The sequence below is a fragment of the Excalfactoria chinensis genome, chromosome 4 (assembly GCF_039878825.1).
Source record: "Excalfactoria chinensis isolate bCotChi1 chromosome 4, bCotChi1.hap2, whole genome shotgun sequence".
In the NCBI taxonomy this organism is placed as follows: domain Eukaryota; kingdom Metazoa; phylum Chordata; class Aves; order Galliformes; family Phasianidae; genus Excalfactoria; species Excalfactoria chinensis.
In genome coordinates, this window is record NC_092828.1 from 49,794,470 (window position 1) to 49,811,350 (window position 16,881).

At 41.4% G+C, this 16,881-nt stretch overlaps 1 protein-coding gene across 1 annotated transcript in view; it reads left to right on the forward strand.

Annotated features, from left to right (window-relative positions):
• The window catches only part of SNX25 (sorting nexin 25), a 58,548-nt gene that overhangs the window by 34,709 nt on the left and 6,958 nt on the right, over positions 1 to 16,881 (forward strand). The window contains exons 7-13 of the mRNA XM_072334104.1: positions 3,712 to 3,902; positions 7,146 to 7,277; positions 7,885 to 8,160; positions 12,407 to 12,562; positions 13,786 to 13,917; positions 15,297 to 15,437; positions 16,016 to 16,129. Coding sequence (XP_072190205.1) covers positions 3,712 to 3,902; positions 7,146 to 7,277; positions 7,885 to 8,160; positions 12,407 to 12,562; positions 13,786 to 13,917; positions 15,297 to 15,437; positions 16,016 to 16,129 — 1,142 coding nt within the window. The remainder of the gene's footprint in view (positions 1 to 3,711; positions 3,903 to 7,145; positions 7,278 to 7,884; positions 8,161 to 12,406; positions 12,563 to 13,785; positions 13,918 to 15,296; positions 15,438 to 16,015; positions 16,130 to 16,881) is intronic.

The window sequence follows — 16,881 nt, forward strand, 5'->3', positions numbered from 1 at the left end:
TTTAAGGCCTCTTCCCTAGATCTGTTGCCTGAAATATTTGGAGTTTATAGCAGTTTTGGTAGCTCAAACCATCCTTTATGCTCGTGGACTGATCAAGTTTTGAAAGTCAAAACACTGTTGTGCTTAAGAGAGTGTACAGAAGGGAATGAGGCTTGAATTAGGAGTGATACTTGATTACTAACTCAAGCTACTTTTAACCTCTGAGTTCTCTCTTGTCTGCAGTTCTGTCTTCTGGGTGAGCAGATTGCAAACCTATGTAACCTAAGTGATTTGATCAGTACTTATTTGCATTGGAGAACGTTGTTTAAGTGACTTGACATAATGGTTTTGATAAGGAATTCTGAATCCATCCAAGGTACTTGTAGCATTTTTTACCAAGAAGTTGTGAAACCTTTGGAGGAAAGCAAATAATGCTGGCACAGAGAGTTCATGAACTTAAAGACATCACAGTGATCTAGGATGTATGGGAACAGCACCAAGCTGTTCCAGGGCAGATTCAGACTGGACATGAGGTAATATTTCTTTACTTTGAGGTGGTTGATGCCCCACGCCTGTCGGTGTTTGAGATGTGTTTGGAGAATGCCCTCCTTTACATACTCTTTTGATTATCCTTGCAGTGGTAAGGTAGATGATGTACAATTCTATTATCTTTCTGTAAAGTTGTGGTTCTTGTTAAGTGTCACAGTAGTGGCCTAAACACTCATTAGAACTTCAGCTTAGCGTTAAGCAGGCAGTACATGTGCTAAGCTCAGCTCTTGCAAAAAGGTCCTACAGAAATGCATAGGAAGTCATGGATGTGCAGTGCTCCTCCAGAGACTGGGGAGAGAGGAGTCAGTGCTGCTCTGCTTGTTGCCAGGTGACAGGCATCTGTCTTTCTGGAAGCTCTAAAGAAACAAGACTTGTTTCCATTTGAGTAATCTTGTATTTTCTTTCTGTGCGTGATGGTGGAACAGCATTAGTAGCATATGTCTGCTTCTCTCCCCTTTATTGGTGCTTACTGAAGGGTATGTGAGTAAATGCAAGCTGCTGCTTCTGTAATGTTCTGGTTTTAATTGGCATTTGCCAGGATATCTGAATGCAGTGAACGTACTGATTCTCAGAAATGGTGAAAAGGCTTTTATTTGTATTTTATTGCTGTAGTAATAGAGGATGAATTGAAAAGAGTGAGCTGCTTGCTGCAGTGCTCTGCATAGGCCTCATGTTTGTTGGCAGAAGGACCTTACTGGCAGGCTGTCCTGCTGACCAGAGTGGGTTGGCAGTGGCATCTTCAGCTCTCCACCCCCAGTGGTTCTGATATAGAGTGTCTCCTTATGGGTGTGAAGATATTTTGAAAGTAATTCATCCCAGGAAGTGGGTGTGGTAAGGGTTTGTTTTTCTTTCCTGGAGGCCTTCTACAATCACAGGATGATGAGACAATGTAGTAAGCACGTTTTCTTCTGAAACCCTCTGAGAATGTGCTCTTTACTAAGGAAGTTTTAAAAAGGTCATTGTGTTGCACTGGTCCTGGACTTAGGAAGTCTGGGGTTTTGAGCAGCAAGAGTTGGTCAGCTCTGCAGAGTGGCAGCTGTGTATGCAGAGGAGTAAGGGAGAAAGAGTGAGAGTCAGAAGAGGAGGCTGAGGGGTTGTATAAGGTGAGGGTTCAGATATTAGGAAACATTTATTCTCCAAGAGTGGCATTGCATTGGCACAGGCTGCCCAGGTAGGTAGTAGAGTCACCATCCATGGAGACATCTGAAGAACTTGTAGGTGTGGTTTGAGTAATGTAGATTAGTGGGCGATATTGGATGGACAGTTGGACTAGATTGTCTTAGAGGTCTTTTCCAACCTTAATGATTCTAAGATATGTAGCAGCCTAGCTAGCACAGGGGATGAGGATGTGTAGGCACCTCAGCTGAAAGGAGAGGTGAGGAGGATTTGGGCAGTGGTTCTGTCAGGCCTATGCTTGACAGTATGTATGCATTTTGAGCCCAGAGTATTTAAGCTATTGTGAGAACTGTGAGTGTCCAGAAACCATCTTGGAGTTGGGTGGAACAGGGGAAATGCTGGGTTTTAATCTTTCAAATTCAATCTACTTCTGTGTATTTGTATTGTCAATTTATTTAATTGTGCTTCAGGTTTCATCCTTGCTCTTTTGTTGTTCTCTTCTCCTTTTCCCTCAGTAATACTGGTACCTCCGGTCAGGGAACTAAAACGTTACATTAAATGCTCTGTTGACTTCCCTGTGGAGATAACATGCCAGGAAAACAGATGGCTTGTTTCTTTCATTTTATCTTTTGCTTCAGTGAATATTATCTGTGTAGTTCACTATTATATGGCAGTTCAGATGTAAATGGTACTTAACAAATAAGACACGCTATCAGTTGAATCAGGAAGCTTCCATACCAACGTGTATAAATACGTGCAGCAAATGAAGTAAGATTAAGAGTATAGTAAAGTATTTTGGGAGTACATCAGAATTCACATCACACGTAGGGATTTAGGGAACTATACACACTTTCAGTTGCCCTTCAGTATCTGAAGGGCAAAACTCATGCAGCTATTTACATAGTGGTCTTAAGGGTAAATAAATGGGCAAAAAAAAGAAAATCTAAAAGGAAAGATAGTTCAGCGTATTAGAAATGTATTTTAAGTACCTATTAGAAAACCTATTTGGAATGATTTCATACTCTTTGTATGTATTCACAGAATCTAGCTGTGTGGTTGTTTCTTTCTTGTAGCTGTTTTGCAAAGGGAATGCTGTTTTTGTCCACAACCTTTTACTACATTTGGTATTTCAAAAGAATAGCAGAATACGTCTCTGTCATTTATCCCTGAGCAGTGAATTAATCCTGGGCTGAATACAAGCCCAAGTACTTTGCTGCAGAACCCTATTTGCAGCTTGAAAAAGCAGGAATGGTTTGTGGAATAAGAGGATATTAAAACCAATGTAGGAACGTGAATCAATTGCACCCTGCATCTACAAAACAGGCCTGATTTCAACTCAATAGTGTTTGTTTTTTTGTTTTTTTTTTAAATGGTTTATCTGCTAGGTTTTGTTCTGGTTTGTTTTTTAGGTCTTTTAAAACTGAATAGAATACACAAACATCGTACCTTCTGTTACTAAGCCTTGTTCCACTGACTGTCTTTCTCATTACTTCGCTACTCAGCAGTTTTGTACAGTTTTGCTGGGGCATTATTAGATCCTTTTTGGTCATCTCAACTTTTCGAATGGTCTGGAGGTGAGGCTGTATCTTGTGCTGTTTGCATCAGTCTCGAGAAATTTGGATTTACAAGTGATATGCATGGGAATGTGGAATGCTGAGCTGGGAGGGATCGAGTCTGATCCTCATTATGTTCAGTCATCATTATGTTCAGTGAGACTCATAAACTTGAGTTGTTGTACACCATGGCTGCAGGTCACACCCTAATGCTGTCTGAGAAATGTACAACCTGTAGTAAAAATGGAGAATCTGTGTCCTGTAGCAAATGATGGCAAGAGAATTGAGAATTCGATGGACTTTTTTTTTTCCTGAACTGTTTTATCTAAACATGAGGCATCACTGGAAAACATTTCAAAATAATCTTTCTAATTCATATACAAACTTCACAGCAGCTGTTCTCATGGGCACAGTTGATTTCCCAAATGACAAATGCTGTGATCACGCAGGGCACAGAAACACTGAGTAGATTTTTGTGTTGTAAAAAATGATCTCTGATTTGCTTTGTTCTCAGATTCAAAAGGGAAAGAAACTGCGGCAATGAAAGCTGACCTGCTGAGAGCTCGCAACATGAAGAGGTATATTAATCAGTTGACAGTGGCAAAGAAGCAATGTGAGAAGAGAATAAGGTTCCTGGGAGGGCCTGCTTACGATCAACAGGAAGATGGCCTTTCTGATGAGGGTGATGGCTCTCAGAGTCAGAAGGTATGAATTGAATAGTACTCACGTTGCCTGAGGGCCATTCTAAATGTGTTAGCACTGGCTCGTATTAACCCTGCTGTCTTTAATCCTCCCTTCTCCCAGTAATCAAGTGTAAATTAATTGCTGTATATTTTATCTTGGGAAATAACTGCCGTAGTATCTGGAAAGACTCACTGATCATCCAGGCTGGAATGTTGCTGACCATGAAACATCAGGATTAGATGGCATACCGTGTGCAGGGAATTCATGAGGTTATGGCAGCAACTTTACTTCAAGTGTTCACCAGCAGATGTGCAATGTTTCTTTGCCTCTTGTTATATTTACTGTAGGAAATACCTGTGGGTTTTGTAAATACCGAGTTACTCAAAAGCAAACACTTACTTGTCAAAAGCAACTAGTAAAACCAGGAGCAGTCCCTGCAGGAAAAACTCTTAAGACCGTTGACTGCTTATTTTCTACGTCACTCTACTCTAGGAATGGAAAAAACAACAAAACAGCCAGCATAATTGCTGCTGCATTAGTCAGCAGCTACAAAAATAAAATCAGAGCTAATTAGTCTGGCTAAATTTTGTTTAGTTGCTTCCTTGTGTAATTTACTCTGCCCCTCTGGGCAAAGCATGACCATTTCTGTATTCTGATTAGAAGATTTTATCTTTTGTGTAGGTAGAACAAAGAAATTATCCCTTCTTGTACACATTTCTAAGTTTCGTTTCATCCTTGTAATAATTGTAACGTTTCTTTGTCGTGCTGTTTTTTCTGTTGTTTCTTACCCGTTACGCATCGTTCATTGTGGATGTGGTTAGAAAGAGGGCAGCTCCCCACCCTCCACTTGTTCTTCAAGAGACATTTCAGATCGTTTGTTAAAGACTGTGCAGAGGCAGCCCAGGGATGTTTCCTGAAGTTGAATGGAGCAAGTGCTGTCAGTGGGGAAAAAGGCAGAGAGAAGCATCTGGTAGAACCTTGAAGGCCACTGATGCCTCTGAGCAGACTGTTCAGGGCCTGCTGAGAGGGTCTGTGCTTTATAGGACAGATACGTGGTGGTGTGTGATTGTGAGGGATACGGGGTCAGGCAGCAAAGCTGCTCTAGGTAGGGGTGTTGACAATTGCATTGGTGGTGGAAGAGATAGGATCTTGTGCTGTTCTGACTCTGCGTATATTTGAATATTTTTCTACAAAGAAAGCATAGAACCTCACCCATGTCAGAAAAGTAAATATGAAAATTGCTTTTCTGTTCTGTTGTTCCCAGTGCAGTGTGGTCAGAAAAGAGGCTCAAGGAGGCTGTATTCAAGGCAGTAGTCATGCTGCTCTTCTCTGAGCACTGTGAAATGCCCAGAGCTTGGCTTTGTGAGGGGGACTGCCTTCACTGTTATTTCTTCCCATCCACTGCCTGTATTGCAGTAGCTGCAATCTGAGCTCTTAAAGGCCCCCAGCCCCTTCTACACAGGCAGTTTTGGTTGAATACTTGGGATTTTCACGGCAACAAGACTAAGTGTTCCTTTGAGACTTAGCAGACAAGATGATGTTGAAGTTGCTGCTGCACTTCTCTTTGAAGCCTGGGTGTGACAGCTTTTCTGTTATGCTAGTGGTTAACCTGCAGAATAGCTAGTTCCTTTAAAAGAAACTGGGGTTTTGCCTTTCTTTAATGTGTATGAAATAGGTAAGAAACAGACATTTACTGATAGTGTTCTGAATTATTGTTTTATGTAAGCATACAGGAGCTTGAATACATCATTAAGTCTGGGAAATGTTTGGTACTAGCTGAATAAACAATAAATTGACTAGTGGCCTAAGTGCATGTTTTGGTTTCATTTCTGCTTCCTACTTCACCTTTCTTGCAGATTTAGGGCAGTAATAGAGGTGCTGGTGAGGCTTTATGTTCTGATTGTGGTCTTAAATGTGAGGATGGATTATCTGGAGTTGTCAGTTTTCCTGTTACAGATTTAAGAAACAAAAATGATGTGCTTTGAAATATTCACAGCAGAAGATAATTACAAAAGTGTCACTTTTTTTCTTTCGTAAATATGTATGAGTCACAAGATTGTATTGATTTGGCACATTTCAATTAGCCCATTATTTCAAATGTAAATTATAATCAAATGTTTAAAACTAATGAACAAAGACACTCAGCTACCACCTGAATCTGAATTGTCAGTAGCTCTGATACTGATTTACGCTGTGCCCTGGGTGTTAGATTTGCTTTCAGAGAGTTTAATTAGTGTAACATATAAAGCACCTCTTCTAATCTTCTCTGGATGTTTTTCTTAGAAATGGCACTTGCACAGCACTGCAGTAACTCAATTGAGTTCTTCTTGTCTGTGTTAATTTAGCAAATAACTCGTTAGTGGCTGCTGTACAGAGCACAAATAATCATGGCCACATTTGTGACGTGGTCTGTGGAGCTGCAGCATCTCCTTATTGTAGCTATGGTAAGAGTTGCTGTGAAGTACCAAGAGAAGGAGAGCTGGAATTACTGTTTTGCTGTTGGCTGAGGGTGGTGTGTCTTGTGAAAGGAGTGGGCTTCCACATCATACAGTAAACTGAGAAAAGCTGAGCGAGCTCAAAACGAAGCCCTGAGTACCAAAATTAATCTGAGATGTTGTGTCTGTGAGTAAATAAATTATTACGATGAACCATGAGCAATGATATGAGGAAAAGACATTTGGGGATTATTCAGGGCATTCTGAATAAGACAGGCTTATCTAAGAATGTCATTTTGAAACTTAAAAAACTGAATTTTCCCATGTACAAGCCACCTCCTATTGGACTGAGATGGGTGTTGTTTTGGGGGAGAAAAATTGGAGAGGTGACTCTGAGAAGAATGCTTATTGTTCTTCCTTAAAATTAAAGGATAGTGAGTAACATTGGCCTTTCTCCGTATCCACAGAGTTGTCATTGTGATTTATGAGTAGCAAAGAAAGAATATAAACTTTTCAGAGCAGAAGATGAACAAACTGTAACCAGTTGTCTTTTTTTGTTGTTTCCCACGTGTGTACAGCTGTCAATTTGAGATAACAAGAGGGCATAAACATAGTGTCTTCAGCTCTTAAATTGTGTTCATAGAATATGGCTAAACTACTTGAAAGCTTGTGGGCAGCAAGTGGAAGGATTCGGGATCTTAGGAACTTCACCTTTGAAGCATAGTTTGATTACCTTAGTTACCCTAATCTAGACTAATGATGAGGATTTGCTGTTTGGGGCCAGGTAAGTATTTTCAGAGGTTTTACACTTGGTTTTTCTTTTCTTCAGATTCTTCAGTTTGAAGAAATTTTGGCCAACCCTTCATGTCGAGAGCATTTTCGAATCTATATGGACAGAATGGATAAGGTGGCTTTGATTGATCTGTGGGAGTCTGTGGAGAACCTGAGAAGTGCTAACAAGGTGGGAAAAACTGCAACTCTGCGTGGCTTGTATATGAACGAGAGTATCTTCTTGCTTTTAAAACAGTGATGCTATAGGATGGGTACTGAGCAATTCTGGGTTTTTTTTTTAGCTTCTGGGTGTTTGGGGATAATACGGCAATTAAAAGTTGTGGATTTCTTTGCTAGTGACAATAGTTTACTTTTTAATGTAGCAACATAACCTATAAAGATACCTCATAGGCAAAAGTAATGATTTCCCTCTCCACCAGAGAGAAAGTGTGCAATTGGAGATTGGTTTTGTCTTTGGAAATACCCAGCTTCCTGTACTGGTACACGTGTCTCTGGTGTGCTTGTAAAAGCAATGGGTGTGGAAGCTTTGATAGTTTTAGAACACAGCTGTTTCTTCACTTAACAATATCAGTGCTTACCTTGTGAAATGGACTGTTTTGCACAGGTGCACAGGCAGAGTGCCTGATCTCGGTAAGAGGTTCACAAATATGCTTATTCATTCGGGTGTGAAATCAGCTTGATCACCCTCCAAGTTATGCACCTGGATCCAGGGCCATCCTGGTATTGTGAATGTTATTTATTGTTCTCTTCTCCCTCTCCCCCTCCTTGTTTTGCAGGCTGAAATACCTCAGCTGGTGAGTGACATTTACCAGAATTTTTTTGTGGAAAGCAGAGAAATACCCGTGGAAAAATCACTTTATAAAGAAATAGAGCAAAGTCTTGTGGGTAATAAAGGCATTGAAGTATTCTACAGAATTCAGGCAGATGTTTATGAAACTCTGAAGGACAGATACTACCCCTCATTTATCGTCAGTGATTTATATGAGAGATCAGTCAAGAAGGAAGAAGAAAGAAGTTCTGTCCAAGTAACTCCTGAGGACAAAGATGAAGCTGTGAGTCACACTGACAATTTCTTTCAATGTTGCTTAGTTACAAAGCGCTGGAGTTGACCCTGCTTAAAGTGTGCGGAAACATCTTCTGTCCTTGAGCTTTTCCTGATATGTTTATAAATATTATCACTTCTGTAGTTTCATTGGATAAACTCAGTGTTTGCAGTCCCTTTGAATCAAAACGGTTCAAAACGGCTGACAGCTTTAAATTAGTTGGAAGTCCATCTTTTGGATTTCTAAGCCCTTTGTATTCATTATCTTTCATTTTGCTTTTTAATACCACAGAATGTAAGATACCTCATACAAACTCAACTGTTTCATTTGTCAGTCAAGGAAGTCTCAGTGATTTTGTACATTTCTCTTGGATGCTCTCCATTCCTGCCCCCCTTGCACATGCTAGGTACTAAGCAGGTCTTAAAGTTGCAAAAAGAGGAAGAGAAAGGTAAAAAGGGAGAAGTAGAATCTTAGTGGTTTTTTTTTTTTTTTTTTTTTTTTTTAATTAATCTATGGAACAAACCAACAGGCTGTGTTGGAATAATAAACTGGTTACAATAGCAGTGTGGCTGGAGCTACTGAAAGGAAGCATTTCAGATGGCAAGCAGTAATGCTACAGCTGCTGCCTTGGGGCAGGTGTTTCCAGTGGGTTCTCTAAATCAGTTGCATTTGAGCAACTGGTTATTTTGATCTAAGATCACTTTGATAAGAGCAGATCTCAGGTTGGTCAACATCTTTCAGTTAGGCTACCACTTCAGAGCAGCAGTAACATCTTCATTTTGCACTCAACAAAGTGATGTGTACTGGTTTGTCAAAAACTGGATCTAAGGGAGAAAAAAAGAGAGCAGAATCCAGAGGTACGATGCCAACCTAAGCATTTAGAAGCAGTTATTCCAAAGCCTAAGGCTTTCTGGCTTACTGTTTAATACGTTACTTCAATGTCTTCAGATGAGCTATTGTAAAGAAATTACTTTCCATACAAATTTGGAGAGCTTGCTCAATTTTTTTATTGTTCATTTCTCCCAGAGTCCTTTACCCTGTCCAGGTATTTGAGACCTGCTTTCTTTTTTCATGGCTGACCCAGCTATGTGTTGAGAGTGGTAGGTATGTGTCACAGAGTTATCTAGATCAGTCTATGTCTGTGACAGGCGGGCTGTAGGCCTGTGGGCCCCTTGACCCCAAAAATGGGAAGGGAAAAGGGGAAAGGGTAGGAAGATGGGGGAGCTGGGCTCAAGGAAACAAACAAAGAGCAGCGATGATCTAAGGAGGAAAACTTATTTTACTAACTGTGATATTGGAATGCAAGATAACACAATATAATACAATCTAATTGAAACTGAGGGAGGCTAATAAGTAAAATGAGAGAGAGTTTTCCGAAGACTGAGAAGCCTGCTTTGAAATTGAAGGTGCACAGCTTGGAAGCACACCCACACCCACTGCCAGGCAGTGAGAGAGCGAGCAAGCATCGCTTCCATGACGTATATCCCTCTTTGACCGTGAAGTCCTCTGGGACATGTAGTTCTTCTCTGTGCTTCACGTGATGTCATGATGTGGAATACCCATAGCAAAAACTACAAAACCATGACAGTATGTCAGGAATGTCCTGCCCTTTTCTTGACACTGGTTGGGATTGGAAGAAACACTCTTTTTGTGCAGCACATTCTGTTCTGAGCTCTGCCTTTTTCATTCTTTTCATGTGTTTTATTCAGTCTCACCATTCTCACCAGTGACGTTAATCACTTCTCAAGGAAAACTGACACTATAGTTTAGGACTGAACTGACAGTCAGATAATGTTTGCTGCTGAAAGAATTAGATTTTGGATATAGGCATCATCTGTTCTTCTTAAATGCATGACATGTTTGAAGGGCTGCATTTACTATGAAACCTTAAAGACTAAAATATGGCCAAGTTTTTCTGTGTGGTTGAAGTTTTTCTTAATTTTCTAAATTACAAGCTAAGTATGAAGTTGCATGTGCTGTTAGAGCATCAGCTACTGGAGTGATCCTAATGGCTGTGTGCCAGGTTTCAGGGCATTTGGGGTGTGAATAAATTATAGCAAGTTATTCCTCTAGAAGTTTCCAATAGCCTTTCAAATGTGGATGAAAATTCCTGCTAATAGCTTGTAAACAGCGTTTTTCCCCCACGGGTAAGAAAACAGAGTTGAGACTTAGGTATGCCTGAAGGGCTTCATGTGGTCAGTGAGTACTGGTTGTTTTGGGGCTGGTTTGGATTTGGTGGCCTATATTCACGCTTCCTGGGGCACTGTTGGAATGCTGTGTGTTCAGTTTCCATTCACTTATCTGTTGGGGTAAAAGCTGTGTAGTGCCCTTCTGGGTGGAGGGTGCAAACGTGAGCCTTGATGGAATGTGAGAAGACCAAACCAGGTGAGGACATGCTCCGCTGGTCCCGCTGGTGGTAGAGCAAGCTCTTCCTTCTCATCTACTGTCACTGTTTGTATCATGGACGAAGCTCCATGTAAGGGTCACAAGTAAAGGCACAGAAGCTAACAGAGCAAGCGTGGAGGCTGTGCTGGAGCTCTGAAGCAGATCACTGCAGTGTCCCAAGTCTGTGTTCTAGAGTTCCAGTGGAAATGGAAGTTGTGCAGTGGAGATAAGATGAGAGCAGCACAAACCATTATGGTCTCATCTTTGAGTATGTTGATTGTTTATTTGATAAGTTTGGTGAGTTTAATGGTAAACCTGCTGTCTTGTAATTTGTCATTTTATGACAAACTGGCATTCAGCACTATTTTCCTGCTGAAAGGCTCAGGATCATTAAATGACTGAACTTACAGCCTTCCTCTGGGAGTAGAGCCTCGCTGCTTTGTAATTAAATGCAGTCCTTTGGTGACTGGAGCCAGACTTGGTGTGAGCAGCTGCCAACTGCTGAAACTGGTATTCCTGATTCTGCACTATGTCTGTGTTTCTCTGCAGGTTCGAGTGTTTAATTTATGATCAGTGGAGTTTTGAATAAAGTCCAGTGTTGCTGATATTTGTTATTTATATTATTGTAGTGCCAGGAGACAGTAAGAAGCTGTGAGCTGAGCTCTGTACGCGTGCTTGGAAGCAGTCTCTGACTCACTGAGTTTACAGGTCATGCAGAGCAGATGGAAGGACAGGGCAAGCAGCTGATATTTGCTCAGCCACATAGGAGACAAAGGCAGAGCTGGAAAAGGGCATGGATTTCTTAGCCTAAAACTCCTGTTTTCTGCTTTATATTACACTCCTTTATGAGGACCAAACTGAGAAGGTTAATTATTGCTGCCACTGTGTCCTTCTCAAACTTATTTCACTAAGATGTAAACTCAGAAATTTCCTTCTGCTAGCTTTAAGTTAAAATGAGATGACACTTCTTTAGTGGAAATATTAAATAACACAGAAGTCTGTCCCTTGTTTGTGGGATTAAATTCATCCCACCGATAAAATTAAGATCCTTCCAGCCACAGGCAAACTTCAGAGGTTTTTGAGGCTGGCATTGCTGATGGTGGCTGCATTATAGCACTGTTTGCTGGATCGCAGACTCTTCATTCCTATTTGAGGAGTTACGGTAAGAAGGGGGAAGTTCAGGCAAATGTCAGAAGGTGTTAAAGAGGAAGTTGCTGAAAGGTGTGTTCTGCATATATATATTTTTTTCCACGTGCTTTTGCAGTGCAGCAGATGGGAAAATCAGTTTGTTTGAGTATGAGAAAACAATTTCTGAATTTAGGTAACACGTGTTTTTTTGACATGTTTTTAATTAGCATTTCTAAAAACAGCAGTAAAAACTGGTTACAAGGAGGGAGGATGTGGTTAGCTGGTTCTATAGGCTGCCAAATCTGTTTTGTGAATCTTTGTTGGGTGCAGGACTGTGTGTTAGAGCTCTGGTTTTATTTTTTCCCCCCTGACCTTCCAGCTCAGGGCTGAATGTTTGCTGTCCTGTCTGGTTCTGAATATCGAGTTACTAAGCTCTTGTTGCTCTTAAAGGAAACTTTGATGCTTCCTGTCACGCCACAGTCTTAGCTCAAAGGTCATTTTCATTTGGAAGTTTGATGCAGCTGTAGTATAAATGATAATTTGACATTTTTTTTTTATGTCTGATATTGGATCTGATGGTTGAAGTATATATTCGAATTTGTTAGACTAATACGCCATTAGACTATTTTTATATATTCAAAGAATAGATGTTCTGTCACGTGAAACGCATTTGAAGCAAACAAGAAATTTTTCCTTTTTTTTTCACCTTAATGATGCAGTCGTCCCCATCTTCTGTTTCTAGAGCCAAGGTTGTGGAGAAGCTACTGAAGAGTGCAGCGCAAGAATTAATGAACAGACCAGTTATGCTGTAAATAAGCTTCGCCAACTAAATGACAAGCTTAAATATAAGAAACAAGCTCTAAATTCCTTATGTAATTCACCAAAACCCAACAAAAAGGTGAGCACCTTAGTTGTCTCCAGTCATATCAGGCCCTTTCTGGGCAAGTCCGATGGCTTTTTTGTTCATCCTGTCGTAAAATAATGACCTCTCCTCCCACAGTCTTGTTGCTCTGTCCACGGTAAATCAGATTTCTTACTTGCATCTCTGCCCACTTACACCTGTATAAGCAATTGTTCGTGGTGGCTGGCTCCAAGTCCATGCTGCAGCGCTGCAGGGTAGGGCTCTGCTCATTAACTGCTGCTCCCTCTGCTGTCTTGCAGGTGGCACAGCAGTGTCCCGGTGTCCAATGGACTTTTGGACTATATCCAAAATAAAGGAATAAAAGGCCCATGAAAATGACTGATTTCCTTTATAAGGAGTCAGGAGAAAGCAGCAGGGAATACTTTTCATCAGCCTAAGATTTCTGGGGGGATGGTCAAAAATGGCCTGTGCATACACCATGGCTCAGGGCTGGGCCTTTCCTTCCTTCTTTCATTATTTCACATGGGGCAAGTGTGGCAATGCTGGTCTGAACAGGAGTTGACAGCCCACTCATTCTCATTGCAGTAGGGACATATTCCTCTACAGCTGGGAGTGGGCAGTGGCCTTGGAGGCTGCAATGGCCGGCTTCACTCTCTCCGTCCCTTCCACACCTTCCCTCTGCCGTAGCCTTTCTGGGCAGCCTGTGCCAGGGTCTTGCCACTCTGAATAAAGAAATTTCTCCTAATGTCTAACCTAAATCTCCCCTCTTTTAGTTTAAAGCCACTGCCCCTCGTCCTGTTACTGTCAGACCTTATGAAAAGTTGGTCTCACTCCTGCTTGTAAGCTCGCTTCAAGTACTGTATGGCTGTAATAGCATCTCCCCACTGCCTTTTTTCCTGGCTGAACAAGCCCAGATCCCTCAGCTTTCCTTCACAGGAGAGGGTTCTGCAACCCTCTGAGCATCCTTGTGATCCTCCTCTGGACTGCTCCAGCATCTCCACAGCTATCTTGTGCTGTCACAAGGGCTTTGTTTTTTAACTCTGTATGAAGATCCGCAGTTGTGAGCACATTTTGTAATAGTATTGGAGCTGATCTTTGAGGTTAATGTATTGTACAAGTCTACTGTCGTGATTTTCTTTTGCACATAACTTGGTCTTTTGCATGTTTTTACCTGTTTGAATAGTGGCCTCAGAAACATGACTAGATGTGCCACCCAAGCTTTTTCTTCCCAGTGGTAACTGATAAATCTTCCTTTGCAGATTGTTTCTAAGCTGAAGGATGAGATCACTCTGATGGAGAGAGAGCATAGCGACCTTCAGTTGCACATTGCAAGAACAGACTGGTGGTGTGAGAATCTCGGCATGTGGAAAGCCTTCATCATCTCAGGCGAGGTATGGTTTTTATGGGTTTGCATCTTGCAGCAGCTCAAACTTGCAGAAAGAGAAGGATTAAGAGAATTGCATATGCTTTCCTTCTACCTTTGTGTATGTGTGTACTTTGTATTTGCTTGGGGGAAAAAAGACAGTCTCTTCTGAACACTTTTCATTCCCAAGTGATTGCTATATTGCATATAGGAACATTTCCAGTCCCCAGACTCTGTTGTAATGGAGTTATTAAAATACCTCTGTATATATATAAAAGCAGGCTATGGCATTGAGTAAACTAATTTGCTATCTAAAGAGTGCAGTTTTTCATTAGAGCTGCCTCACGCTATAATACCGTGCTTTTGCACTTAAGCATGATTGTCTCTCCAGTGTGCTTCAAAGATGCACACTTCTTGCAGTTTGTATTACAATATTTAATGGTACTGCAGTTTCAAGGGACTAAAATAGGTTACCCAGGAAGAGAGTGCTTTATATCTGACAGTAAGTTGCTCAGTGTTTCCATCAGCATTTCCATCACCAATCTCCCATTTTTCAAAGATAGCTGCCAGGAGGTGTTTTCAAGTCACTTGTGAACACAAACCCCATCTGGCTCAGAGTAGAAAAGGTGGGGACCTTCCTGGCAGACTCTGTTCCCTCTGAGCCATGTGCTGGAAGCTGCTATTCAAGCAGCTGCTCTTGCAGTGTTCTAGCTGAGGAAGCAGAAAGACAGTTCCCCAAATATCTGTGCTTGGAACCTTGCATGTTTTTGTTAGTTGAAGCTGGTGTTCTGCCAGGATGCTGCAGCACCTTTCTCTAGAGAGATGTAGAACCCAGCCGTCAGATAGGGTTTCCCAGTTTCCATGAGCAGATATAGGAAGAGTGCATTGCAGAGAATGTTCTCATGGTGAGGCTGAGCAGCTGTACAAGATGTAGATATATTTTAACTGTGTACCTTCTGTGCTGGTGTTGCAGCAGCTCTTCAAATCATCTGTTATAGGCATTAAGTGTTGTCTGACTTCCACAAGCTTCTCAGAAAATGTGTCATAATTCTATGAATTCTAAAGTCTGTTCTTCTATCTGAATTAGTTAAGTATTCTTAAAAAGTAAAGAAATAAAATAAAGCCTGGAAGGCTTAACCATAGGGTTACTTTCCTCAAATAGGTGGGGTGAGAATGGTCACCTTCCTGTTACTGCCTGTCTATTAAGGCTAGCACTTTACGTTTTGGTATAGTTTCCAGCTTGAGCTTTCTGTAGATTGTCTGATGCATCACCTCCACAAAGAGGTTTTGTGCAGCGATGGTGAGTGAAATCACAAACCAATCTGGCAGCGCAAATTGTTCCACTGTTTCCCTTCAGAGCTGTACCTTATCTGTATTTTTGTTGGCTTCTTTGTTTTTCTCTGTAAGGTTTTAGAAGAGAATGGAGAGCAAGTGCCCTGTTACTCTGTCCTGGTGAGTTTACAAGAAGTCGGTGGAGCTGAAACTAAGAACTGGACAGTTCCCAGGAAGCTCAGTGAGTTTCAGAACCTACACCGGAAGCTCAGTGAGGTATGAATCTCAAGGGAGGGAGAGGATGCAGATTGCTAGAAGTTGTCAGGGTCGTATATGGAGAGTGGGGAAAAAAGGCAACACTGAAAACCACACAAAAATATGACCAGTTTTTAGTCCAATCTTTTGGCTTTCACCCTTTCTAGGTTCATTATCCACATAGATCTTGCTTCTGCCAAATATACATAGAATTACTTGCTTTTTTTCTTAATAACAAGTATTTTTGACTGAAACGACCCAACGTCTAAATAATGTACTTGCTACCTGTCAGTGTTTTAAGAACTAAATTTTGTCTCTGGCTTTGAGGGAGCTATTTGAAAGTGAGTCTTTTGGAACAGAGGAGATTTCCTCTTAATTTGTGCTACCTTTTCTGCCTTGTAGAAGATTGATAATGGTGGTGTTGGGAGTTGCGGAAAGGTTTAGATGTGTCAGCCCACAGTGGGAAGGGGAAAGGTGTTTTTCAGCATGCTGAGCAGGATATGGAAGGCAGATGAGACTACAGAGTCTCATTTCCATTTAGAACTGGCACCACTGTTGTTTTTCTGCACATGCACATTGAGCTGCCCTTTCTCCTACAGTGCTTTCCATCATTAAAGAAAGTTCAGTTGCCTTCGCTCAGCAAGCTGCCCTTCAAATCCATAGACCAGAAGTTCATGGAGAAGTCTAAGAACCAGCTTAATAACTTTCTGCAGGTAAGAAAGCAGACGACGGGGCAATGAGAGGTACCAGAAGTTAAGATACAGCTGTACGTTCATCTCTTCTGTCCTAAAAGGATTTGATGACCACAGTTATTTTCCTTTCACCACACTTTTACAGCCGCTGTTTGGAAAATCCTAGTTCTCCATTGTGCTTTGGTGAATGATGTATCCATCTCTAACTCTCTGTCCTTTCTCTCTTTGTGGGGTCTTAGTGTGCCATTTAGGTCTTTTTCTTCTACCTTCCCCTCTCTGTTCTTTCCAAACAAGACTTCAGATGGACCATCTTAGAGATTGCGCACCCCTTCCCCATCTCGGCTGCAGCTCAAAGGGTCAGTGGTGGCAGAGCATTTTCCTTCTTAGTCCCACGCAGTCTGGGTTGGGTGTGTGGCCAGTTAGCCTGAGGGGCTGTCAGCACAGCAATGGGGAGTTGTGCCTCTTGCAAGGTGTAAGTGGCTTGGCTTCTGCTGGAGTTGGGTGTCTGTGAACTAGGCTAATACTGCTGAGATTGTGTTAATTTAATTGAATGCACTGTTTTTAGGTCACCTAGAGCCTCAGGTGGACAGCCTTGTTATTTAATTTGTTTAAAATCAATCTCCCTCTCCAAGAATACCTTTCTGTTTTGCTTCTGTAGGCAAATTTGGTCTTGGGTAACACCTACAAATTACACTCGCAGCACTTGCTTTTTATTTTACAGCACTCCCTATACATATGGCTGCTTTTTAAAATAGATTACTTGAATTCTCAAG